The sequence below is a fragment of the Humulus lupulus genome, chromosome 1 (genome assembly GCF_963169125.1).
Source record: "Humulus lupulus chromosome 1, drHumLupu1.1, whole genome shotgun sequence".
Lineage (NCBI taxonomy): Eukaryota > Viridiplantae > Streptophyta > Magnoliopsida > Rosales > Cannabaceae > Humulus > Humulus lupulus.
In genome coordinates this window covers 90,288,035-90,300,420 of record NC_084793.1, presented here as the reverse complement: position 1 = coordinate 90,300,420, position 12,386 = coordinate 90,288,035, and the positions used below count along the sequence as shown (strand labels likewise).

Here is a 12,386-nt window from a genome sequence, read left to right as displayed (position 1 = left end):
ATCTTGGAGAAAACTAGTAATCTTGAAAGCTAGAGAGAGAGAGAGAGAGAGGCGAGTGATCAATTAACCAATTAACTTAGATGACCCCTTTATATAGTATAAGAACCCTCATTAGACTAAAAAAATGTCACTGTACGGTCTTGTACAGACGGCCCAGGCGACGCGTTGCCAGAGTAGTATTTTCAAAGACGAGCGACGTGTTGCCTCCTAGAGGCGACATAATGTCGATCCCTCTAACTTGGCGCTCCAAAACTTGTTTCAAAACTTCCTCAAATGCTCCCAAACTTTTTGGCCACTCTTATATACTCCAAAGAAACACTTTGGATCCAAAAAGATGATTTATAAATGTCTGTACCAAAAGTCAACTCTTACATGTTGACTTTAGTGAAACCGTTATGGATTTTGCACCTCTTCGTGCCTAACCAATTTAATCTTGTATTTAACCAATCATAATAAACCCAAGTATACATATATATATATATAATGGAGAAAGTTTGATACAAGCAAAACTCAAAAGAAACTCTAGTTTTCATACATGGTTTTTTAAGAAAATTGACAAAATCTTGAAAATTACTAATCAATTGCACTAGATTCAACATTTGAAGCAAATGGAGAGGAAAACTTACACAAAGCAACGAGCAAGGAGGCAAAGCACCAAATCTTTCTCAGAAATGGTGGATCTCATAGTTAGTCATACCCAGTCCAAAGATGACATACCCAATCTCCCACTTGAGTTACCTTAGCCCTAGGGGCCATGCTATTCAATTATATTTGGAAAAATTGCTCGGATCTGAGTAGGAACTCTGTCGAAGGGGGTCAGAACTTTGTCCGTGGCATTGACCGGAACTTGTCGCCATGCAGGGACTCTATTGAGGGGGTCAGGATTCCTTCCATGGCATCCACCAGAGCTCAAATCTAAGTAGGGACTTTGACGTCGACATGGCGCAGAGACAAGATCTGTGGGTTGAACATCAACTTGGCAGGAAGGTGAAGTGTTTTGTGGGTTCTAGGGTGGTCGGAGTTTTGTGGGTTCAAAGGGGTTTGGGGGGAGATGGAGATTGAGGGGGGAGGGGGAGATGGAGGTTGACGACTTTTGTATAATCGGTATAATTGGGTTTGGATTATTTTTTTTTTATTTTGTAAATACATTATTTAGAGTTTTAAATTATATTTTAACTCATTTTAATAGTATTTAAAAATTTAAAAATGTCAGGCCAATCAAGTACTGCCATGTAGGTCCCTGGTCAGATTTAAGAGTTAGGGATTTATGGCTGCACCAAATTCATAGCGGTTGGTTGGCATTTTTACTGCCAAATTTTTTACTTAGACATTTAAGTGTAAAATATCGAAGTACACAAGTATTTATGCCATAAAATACAACAAAAGAAGGAGTGGATTGAGAAACACCAAATACCCATGGAGGTAGTCTCTAACTCTCATTCCATTAGTGAAACAGGCAAATTTCTCAGCCTTAACCCAAATCCTATACTTAACAAAAAGTATTCAGCATTAAGGTACATTTGGTTTGGTAGAATTAAAAAAGAATAATAATGAGAATTGTAATAAAATAAACTAAGAATAATATCATGTTGTTTGCTTACACTTTGGAACTAACGTTGGAATCAAAATAATTCCAATTATTTTGTTTGGTTAAAAATAGGAATAGAATGGAATTAGTATTGTATTAACAAAAATATCTATACTTTATTGGCTAAGAGTATCTTCAATCATACTAGCCAAATCATTTTCTTTTTTTAGCTAAAAAGTAACTTATTTTGTATTTTTATTACTCTAGGGGGCTAGTTATATTTTAGCTATTTTAAATTTTACATTTTTTGCTCTCCAAATATAGTCTCCATGGCTAGCTAAACTACAATTTATTATTATTTTATCAACATTATTACTATTTTATTATTATTTTAATAAAAAAGCATATTTATGGAACCAAAGTGTGTTCTAAAAAAAATATTAAAAGATAATATGATTGGAAATGTTAAATTAAAAGTGACTCATAAAATAACTTTTTAGCTAAAATTTAACTAACAAATAAAGAGCACGGTTGGACTTGCTCTAAGAGCACTCCTAATGGAGTAGTTAAAATGTTTAATTTTTTATAATATAAAGAAAAAATTGTTAAATAATCTTTCAATTAGTGATGTAAACTTATATTTTTTTACCTAAATGAATAATATTTCTCTATATATAGTGAAACATTATTCATCAAGCTATAAATATTTTATTATTTTTTTATAAACTTTTGTATATATATGAGTGTGATACTATTATATTAAATTATTTTATTTCTTAAAATGAATAAAATATTTTTAAAAAATATAATATTTAAATGATGTAGAGAAAAAATAGAGAAGCTGATATATAATATAATGTAAAAGTTTGAGATAAATTATAAAAAAATATGTTTTGGTGATGTATTTTGTAATACACTTTCTCTATAATATTTAACTAAAACTCACAAAAACATCTTCCATCATCTCATTTATACATATATGGAAGACTTCTCAATGGTTACTACTCATATATGTATATTAACAATTATGATGATGTGACAATATACTCACTTGGTATAGCAAGTCACCAACAAGTAAATATTTTTTTTCTACATTAATTTAGAATTTAGTTATTTTTTTTGCCATAATTAATGGTGCTTCCAACCAATGAGAAACACTAGCTATATTTAGAAATTGACGTGCATTTGAAAAATAAAAAGTTTACAATATAATATTTTCATAATAAATACATGTTTTTCACCATGTAACCCTTCAAAAAAATTCAAAAAATCAAAATTTATTTTTAGAAATATTAATTAACAACTATAAATATGGATCATTGACCTTAATCCAATGGTTGATATTAAAGTAACCATCCATGAGTAGTAACCATTAAGAGTGCACACATACATATATTTATAATAGCTATGCACAAACTACAATTAATCTATATCGACATTTACATAACATTTATATATCATTTATATAATATTTTAATATTATTATTTTTCTTTATAAGCTTTCTCTCTTCCATTTAGTATATATATTTATTTTTTTCTCTTTTTCAATTATTTTATTTTACTTTAATTAATAAAATATATTTAAAAATATAATATTGGTATAATGTAAAACTTATAAATAAAATAGAAAAATGTGTGTTTTAAGAAGGTATTTTAAAGAATGAAAATATTTTTTAAAAAAAAAAACAGGAAAGTAGAAGAGTGAGAATAATTTTATTTAAATGATGGAGGGTTTGAATGAGTAGTTGAGTTGCCTTGGAAAGTGTAGAAAAACTTAAAATAAAGGTAATATTAAACTCTTGTGTACAAAATTATTCACTTTACCTTTAAAATACATATGAGACCCGCACAAATAATTAACTTGACTCCCTTAAATTTTGAACCAAACATAAAAATGGTTTTAGATTTTCATTCCCACCTTTACTTTACCCTATACCAAACACCCCTAAGGAAATTGTTATTCCATAGGAATTATGACTCCATTGGTTAATTCACAAACCAAATGTACAAGAATTTGTCATCCATTCCGAAAAACATTCCATCCAACCAAACATGCACCAAGCATTCTAATAATTACTCCTAAACATTTCCCTTTCTTTCTTTTGGATACTGGACTACATACCACAAAATAAAATAAAAACATGTTATCTTCTTTTTCATTTGCAATTCCAGCAGGTTATCTTCTTTTTCATCTGCAATTCCAGCAGGTTTTACCTACCCGAAATCCTCAAACAATCACCACACTTACAACCAAAACAAATAAGCAAAATAGAGAAACATTAAAAAGGGTGGGGTGGGGGTGAGGACAAAACTTGGATCAAAGAATACTTAAAGAAATGTAGTTCTGCTTTATTGCACAGAAAAATCAGTTTAATCTCAATAATCAAATCAAAACCAAAAGCTCCACATCCGCCATCAGCACATTCGAATCTATCGCCGGAGGCTGAGAAATCTAAAGGACATAAACAACGAGGCAAGCATTATTAGGTTCCATCACAATCCTATCAACTAAGTATCAATTTCAAGTACAAAGACCGACACTGAGGAGGCAAAATAAATTCAATAAATGACTATCCTATTGAAACTCTAGTTTGTACATGATACATCTCAAAGCTATACAGGAAAATGTTCACCTTCCCAAATTAACAAAATGCTGCTATTACTAACCAATAAGAATTGAATACTAGTTTATCAGTATCGACAAATTGAGAAAGATTATTTAGCATACACAACGCCAGAAGGGCCTAACCTTAACTTACAATTAAGGAAAGTGAGTAAAAAGCTTCAAACTACACTGTGGTCTCTGGAAGTCAATCCCAAGATTAGATCAAATTGCTCGATATTAACCACTCTGTGAATGTCAATCAAATTTGCATCATCTGCATATTATACAAAGCCCATAAAGTTAAACTCCGATAAATAAAGATAAAAAAATATCAATCCAGTGTCACTGGATTATCGGAAATATTACCAGACAATATCAGGGTTATAATAGATAAAAAAAACAGTGGCAACGGTACATACCCCAACCACGTTAATGACCCTGGAAAACAAATTGTCAGTACCTATCCTAACCACATTTATGACCCTCAGAAACAAATTTCTGAACTACACATCCTTGAAATAAAATTGACAGCTTTTTTTGGTAATAGTCCACGTGTTCCACAGTACCAGAAAATTATGGAGAATGAATATGAAAAAGACTACACTTGACGACCAGACCACTCTCCCATATATATATAAATATATTTATGGTTAACAAAACATGAGCATATAACATGCTTTGTAAGCACAAACAGATGGATGTCATCTTCTTTTGAATTGTACTAGTATAGAAAGTTTACCATCTTCTGGGCATTTCTCGCCTTTAGAGTTTTCATTGCTGCATCTGCAAAAGCTTGTGCTGCTTCTGCATCAGCTTCTGCTTCCTCTGCCTCCCTCGTTGCCTCTTCAGCTTCTGCAATAGCAATTTCTGCCTCTGCAACAGCTCGAGCAGCCGCTGCAGCAGCCTCTTTTGCAGTCATTTTTCTCATCTGGGCTAACTCTAAGTCAACCTGCTCTTTTGCAAGTACGGTGATGTCATCATTACTAAAGTTTGAAAAATCCCTGTGGCGTCCTTCCAATAGCATTGCTGAGGAAGTTCTCCTCCCATGAATTGATGGAGTAGGTGCTATCCTATACTTGCGTTTGACCTGTAAAAATAGAATAATAGAAACCCCAAAAATAAGATCACATTCCAAGTCTATCAAAAAACTACCAGACCAAAAAAGTAATAGACAACAAATGATTTCCAAGTACATATTGCTACACAATAATCACAGTAGCAAATATGAAAACACTATGAATGTATATGAATCTTAATGTCATGTGTCTATCCATGGACAGAAAATATTCAAAAGGGAAAGATCTGTTACATAAGCAAAAATCACCAACACCCATATCATCTAGCAATTATTAATCATTATTATAACCAATTAAGCCATGATTCCAACCCGCTGTAGCCAATATATAGGCTATGCAACACAATTTTTTTCACTTCAAAAACACATTTTTCTATTTATATATATATATATATATGTGTGTGTATATTTTATATATTGTCACATCAATTGCTTCAAATTTCTAAACAATTTTATCACCAGGATAAAAAAATAAATGGTCAAAACTATGAGAGGTATGACTGCCCAAACAAAAAGGAGATTACATCCTTGCCCAATAATTAAATGATAAAACACTTTACTTAATTAGCTTAAAATTGAAATGCATAATAAATCTGAACAGAACATAAAGTTAACAATTCCAAAAATAAGTATAAAAGTGGCAAAAGTAAAAACTGTGCTCTTCCTCCCTTCCTCTCCATTCTAATTTGATTTCATAGTCATTTGTTAATTTGAATTACTAATTGTAGTAAATGAAGAATAATGAAAAAAATAGATGGTGATTAAAAAAAGAATAATAATAAAAAGAAAAAAAAATTTAATTGTTTAGTGTTATAACTATACAAATAGCATATGTGTGCACACACAAAATGCATACAGATGTAAATTAACCGATAAGGGACATAAGAAAGAGAAAGACACATGTAATACCATATCATGAAAATATTAATGAAAAAGCACAGATCTATAGACCTCTTAACTTAAACATAACACAGTTTGCAAAGTTTTTAAGGCAGCAATACTTGAGAATTGTGATAAATTTATTTCAAGGTACTGTTCAATCAGTCGTTTGCAAAACTGTCTGATTCGAAAGGTTTGCAAGAACTTGTGCCCAAAAGTGGCATCCACCAAGCGGCTATAAAAAAATCCTTATTACAAGCATTGATAAACATAAAAGAGTAGTATGAACAACTTTGATGTAGATGTAAATCAAAATATGAAAATCTTTAACTATAAAAATGTCAGCCAGACATTTTGTCTAATGTTAAACCAAACTCCAATTCGCCTAAATGCAAACATGGGCCCCTACATTTTAAGAATATTTGGCTCTCAACAAAACCCATATCAAGCAAGTGTTGAGAAAAGAACATATGCATTACATATGTATATATATATATATATATATCTTCAATATATAAATGATGATACATATATATATGTGTGTATTTCATCAATATATAAATGACGATAATAATGGATCGCGAAAAGCTTATCATGAACACGGCTTCCATATCATAATTCCTCATATTAAATACCAAATTCAAGGAGGAAAGAAAATGGAAGCAGTCTATGGGAGGAAAGAAAGAAGAAATGGAGAAAAAGAATCATTACCAACTCAGATGTCTCCATCCTAGCACCCAAAATTCAAGTAACAGCTACGAGTTCTATTTTAACATTCATCCCCAAACCTAACCCTAGAAACCGCAGATCAGTATATATAGAAGAATTATGAAGAAAAAAAAAAGGAAAGGAAGAGAAAATAGTAATATAATTAGAAAAGGTAATATACAGTTCAGATCTTCCTTAATTGACTCAAAATGCAAGTTAGAGCATTTCCTTATTATTAAGTACAGTATCCAGGGTGGGACTCTGCACAAACAACGGAAAAATAAGAAGAAAATGAGAATACTTCCAAGATTCAGATTTTGATATCTTAAAAAAACCTTTCAACTGAAATTCAATGTCTATCCCTTCTTCCTCTCCCCTCATTTGTGGACCTCTAAGTAAAGAAATGCAGACCAGGAAAGGAAATAACATGCCTCCCTCCCACGACAAGTCCTCAATCAGCAATAGCAACCTACCCAAACCGACCCATGAAAAATGAGCGAACACTTGTTCCCAATCAAATGTGGCCAAAGAAGATTATCAAAAGTAAAAACTGTAACTTGTCACAGGTGGATCAATTCATTAATTAGCCATGGAAAGCCAAGATAAAAATATGTGCTAGAAGAAAAACAGGAAAAAGAGTTGGCTATCCAACATACGGGCATTGCTTTTGGAAATATCAATTCAAATTATTACAGGGTATCAAATTATCCACTGTTTCATGTTCCCATGAATTGGCTAAAACACCTCCATCAAATACTACTACGTCAACCCGAAATTATATGAGCCATGTTTTTAATGCCCTATGTCAAATAAATGGAACACTTCTTTTAAACAGACTTACAGACTTTTGATCCTTGGACAAAAAAATCCAGACACAATGTGATACATAGAAAAAATGAGTCCTAATTTATAAATGAGTCACATTACACTCACACTTGTGTCCATATGCAAGTTTCACCCATGTGCAAATAATCTAAACGGTAACCACTATTGGGCAGCCAATGTCCTCTAATTTCAAGCAGCCTTCTAAAGAAAAAATGAGTCCTAAATTTAAAAGACGGGATGTCCAACTAAAATCAAGTAATAAGTATTGAAGAAAGAATACACAAAAGTCACAAATGAAATATTGCATTAAAATTTAAACCTCATTCTATAAGTGGCTAATTTAAAACATGGTTGTGCAACTAACATCAAGAATAAGTATCATTAATACACAAAGGCTCAACCGGTTGAGTGCTTGAGTGTATGAGAGTCTGACCTAGGGTTTACATCTTAGTACTTTCTTGTATTATGTTCCTGTTCTCCTAAATTTATTAAATGAGAATAAATAAAATAAAATCATTCAACCTATAAATTTATAGAAAAGAATCAGATATAATTTTGTGAATCCATAATAATGCACGTCTCAGTGCCCAATCATTTCAAGAGAATCGTGTTACCAAAAACAAAAAACTCATATATATATATATATATATCATACCTTAATCAGTTTACCACTTGATGTTAAAAACTTTAACTTCGCTGACAATAGCCTTTTAAAATCTGGAGGAGCTCGATATTGTTCCTACAGAACAGAAGCCCAAGAAATCAGCAACAGATTCCAAAGTTAATGGACAGTCTGACTCAAGATTAGCTTCCAAGCAATCAATTTTTTGATTAAAAAAATTGAAATAAGGCATCTCAAAGTATAAATAATCCAGCCAAACATTTACATCTCCATTGAAAGGTGTAATGGTCATCAGGCTCTCATAAAGCCAATCAAGTTCTTATGCCTGTGATTTTGTTGGCTCAACCAGCAATTTTAAAACTAAACAATCATGTACTGGAATATCTCATGGAGAAAAAGAAGATAATTCTATAGATATTCTAAAATATTAACTCAATTATTTATCATTTTGGTTTGCATTACAATAACAGTTACCTCGATATAAGTAGCAATAGCTGTCTTATTAGAACCCCCAGGCTCCATCAAGCTAGCCACAGCCTCCATAATAAGATTGTCCAGCCTGCATACATGGATAGCAACATATAGTTTCTAGAACCGGATGTAAAATAAAAACTGCTGTAGAAGTTACCAGTAGCTTGATTTTATACATGGGTAAGTTATATAATCAACCATGTATTTTAACTAAAAAAATCAGAAACAATTTAAAAATAAAAATAAAATGAAAGAAACAAGGTAAGTAGCGATCATTTATCATTTATGGCTATTTAAAATGGAACATCTTATCTTATTTTCCCAACTTTTTAATTTTATTATTGTTAGGTTGAATTATTTAGCATGCGAAATATAAATTTGCATTTCGATTAACTAGTTTTGATCAATCGTGTCGAGCAATGGGAGATTTAGAAGAATTTTTTCTTTTTAAAAAAAATCTAATATCTAAATTGTAATACTAAAAGATTTTTTGTGAATAAAAAAAATACATGGTTTATTATGTACTTTACTCTATATTCATAATTCACTTTCCATACATTTTACAAGAAAAAGAATACAACACATACAATAATTATCAACCACAAATGAACTTAAGGTCAGAAGAAACTGGTGCAAGAGCAATAACTAATAATCCAATGTTGCTTTGTTGATAAGCTTAAAAATGGATTATGAAAGCATGCCATATAGTAAAAAGGCCACAGTTCCCCAGTCTGATAAAAGTGGGGAAATGCCAAACTCAATAAATGTGTCTAACCTTACAATAGTTCTTTTTGGACCGGAACTCTGCTGCATCTGCTGTGTATCACTAGATACTGCAGGAGGCATGAATTCTGCAGATTCTTCATCACTGTGAACAGCACTGCTACCGAAAGTATTTTCATCCTGCTTAGGAACATGTTGGATCCTTCTAAGTGCTACCCTAGCCTTATCCCGAGAACCCCATCCATTAGCCATGACACTCATATTTCTCCATTTATCCTGCTCGTAAGTTGTGAAACACATAAAATTAAATTAAGTATTAACAAGACCTTAGAATGTAGTTTGAAATTCAAATAAGAGACATCTGTTAAAAGAAACTATGATGGAAGCAAATTAAGAAGCATGAAACATTAAGTTTGGTTTAAGTATTAAAATGTCTCCAATGCTAACAGCATAAGGAAAACAAAACCTTAAGATCTACGTTTGAGCGGAGATACAAGACACCACTAAATTCTGGATCTTTGAGTATTGTGCGCCATTTTCCTGCTCCATGCTTCACAACTCCAGCTTTAAGAGCTGCTTCTTCTTCTTGTGTCCATTTTTGCTTTGGAGCACCCATCAATAGTTACAAAATGAAGTTTGCCAGTAAATCTGATATGCAAAGCACAGTTCCTTGTATTAGCAAATGCACTTCCAAGAAAAAAGATATACAATTCAAACAAAAGAAGAAAAAAAAAAAAACACTCAGACATAAATGTTGAGTAATGCACTTCCAATTCAAACACCTATGGTATCTAGCTATGCAGGCATTAAAGGTAGAATTAGGATGGACAAATCTTTAATGATGTTCCATTTGATAAGATTGATCATTAAATTCAAATAACTTTAGAGAAAAGAAACCTTAAGATAAATGGTAATGAAATTAAATAGGTTTTTTTTTTGGTAATAGGTAACTAAATTAGAATAAATATCCATTTTCACTAGCAAAGAAACTGTATCCCAAAACATAGTAAATAAACAGATACACCATCCATGACACAACACTTCAATATTTAGAGCCATAACTCCAATGCCTACAATTTAATGTGAACCATAACTAACCCAAAATACATCATTTGCAAAAAAAGCTTTGCTCAGTTTGATCAGCTCTAGCACCTTAGCCCCATGCTCTAGGAAGAGTGATTAACAAAACTAGACCAGGTCAAGCACAAAGCTAAACCCAATGAGTATGTGGTAAACTAAGTCAAGCAGTGCTGGGCTTATATATAACTCTAAACAATTAGAAATAGATAAATGAGCATGGTTCTAATATAAACCAACGAACCCATGAATTATTAAGAGCCAAAATTAAGTGTATAGATAAATATTCAAAGGTAAGAATAACATAACATTCAAAGCTTATAGCAACAACAGGTTTTTATACAAATTTAGTGCATAAAACAAAGATTTAGGGATTCTTAGTATTTAATATGGAAAAACAAATCTTGACATCTTGTCCCTATCGGACAATTCTTACACAGTGGCTACATCCTCACTGAAACAATTTAACTGGCAAACAAAATCTAATATGAAAAACATAACAGCTTTCAAAACAAAATAAATTTATCTCTTATCACATTCACAACAAAAACATAAAAGTAAGAATCATTTGATTATGAAACCAACAGGAAAAAAAGAAAATTGAATGAAACAGAATTCAGAAAAAAAAAAAAAATCACCCATGTCTCCATATTACTTTTCTATTTTTTTTTTATCTTTCTCGTTGAATTGCATTTCTTTTAAAAACAAAATTTCCATATTTTATGAAGAATGCTTTGTTGATACTACTTTAATGGAAGAAAAAAATTATTGTTAAAAAAAATATATTTCCAAAACAACTTCATGATCGCTGCTTAGTGTAAAAACAATGAGTTTAATTTGCTATTTTTTTGTCCAAATTGTTTTAATATCCAAGGAACTGTGGTTTTCCAAAACAAGAAAATCAAATTCATAATCTTGTAAGCAAACACATACTTTTCAACAGCCAAAGAATTGTGGTTAAATGACAAAATTGAGCAGAAAAAGATGATCTTATCATTCCTATCCTTTGGGCAATCAACTCTACCCAAAATTGAATTCGTTTTCCTATTGAGCATGCTAACTAAGATTTCATTTCACTTACAAGAATCTACGGTCAGTATTAAATATCTAAAATTTCTAATCAAAATGCATGTAGAAAAAAAAAACATAAGGTACCTGACAGCGATGAATGGCAGAGAACCGGCGAAGTGGGTTGGCAGGAGGGGAGAACCCAACTGAAGCAGCGGCAGGGAGTGAAATTAAGATTTTTGTGCGAATTTTGAGAATGAAAAGATAGCTTTGGCCGAAGATGGAATCGGATAGCAAGAGAAGAAATTTGCCGTCCAGAGACTAATTACCCTCAAAAAAAAAAAAACCCCAGTAATTATATAACTTTTTTTATATAAGTAATTTCTTGTTTAATAAATTACTTATAATTTAAAAATTCAATTAAAATTATAAATATTTTTTTCTTCGTACTAAAATTTTACTAAACAATTAATTTTTTTAAGATAAAGCTTGAAATTAGTTAACACAAAAGCAATTTCGTTAAGATAATAAAAAAAACATAATTTAAGAAGTACACATAATATAGAGGGAAATTCTCTTTTAGGGCTTCACTTTAAGTCCTACTAGTGGGGCTTTCAGTGTTTCTCGACCCGTGAACAGTTTTCGGCGCGATTTTTTTTATGACCGTGTATATTGTAGCTATTTAGAGCATCTTGCAAATTTTCAGAAAATTCTGAATAATTTACAATACCAAAAACTAAGTTCAAACATGTTGTTGCACGTGTGACTAATTTTTTTTATAAGCGCGGAAAACAATATGTTTGAACCTAGTTTTCGGTACTGTAAACTATTCGAAATTTTCTAAAAATTTGCAGATGCTCTAAAT

General features: G+C 31.4%; 1 protein-coding gene across 2 annotated transcripts; it reads right to left on the bottom strand.

Moving 5' to 3' along the window:
* Positions 1-3,856: 3,856 nt before the first annotated feature.
* On the bottom strand, positions 3,857-11,861 carry LOC133795751 (telomere repeat-binding factor 1-like). Of its 2 annotated transcripts, XR_009875391.1 has the most exons (8): positions 11,669-11,861; positions 9,903-10,084; positions 9,489-9,712; positions 8,717-8,801; positions 8,276-8,359; positions 4,873-5,220; positions 4,288-4,407; positions 3,857-3,980 (listed from the first exon to the last, which is right to left on the bottom strand). XR_009875391.1 is itself a non-coding variant. In XM_062233208.1 (7 exons), the coding sequence occupies exons 2-7, from the start codon at positions 10,050-10,052 to the stop codon at positions 4,393-4,395; spliced, it is 906 nt and encodes a 301-aa protein (XP_062089192.1). In that variant the 5' UTR covers positions 10,053-10,084; positions 11,669-11,861; the 3' UTR covers positions 3,857-4,392. The 2 variants fall into 2 exon arrangements, 1 of the variants encoding a protein (XP_062089192.1); XM_062233208.1 differs by having other exon boundaries at positions 3,857-4,407.
* Between the last annotated feature and the right edge of the window lie 525 nt (positions 11,862-12,386).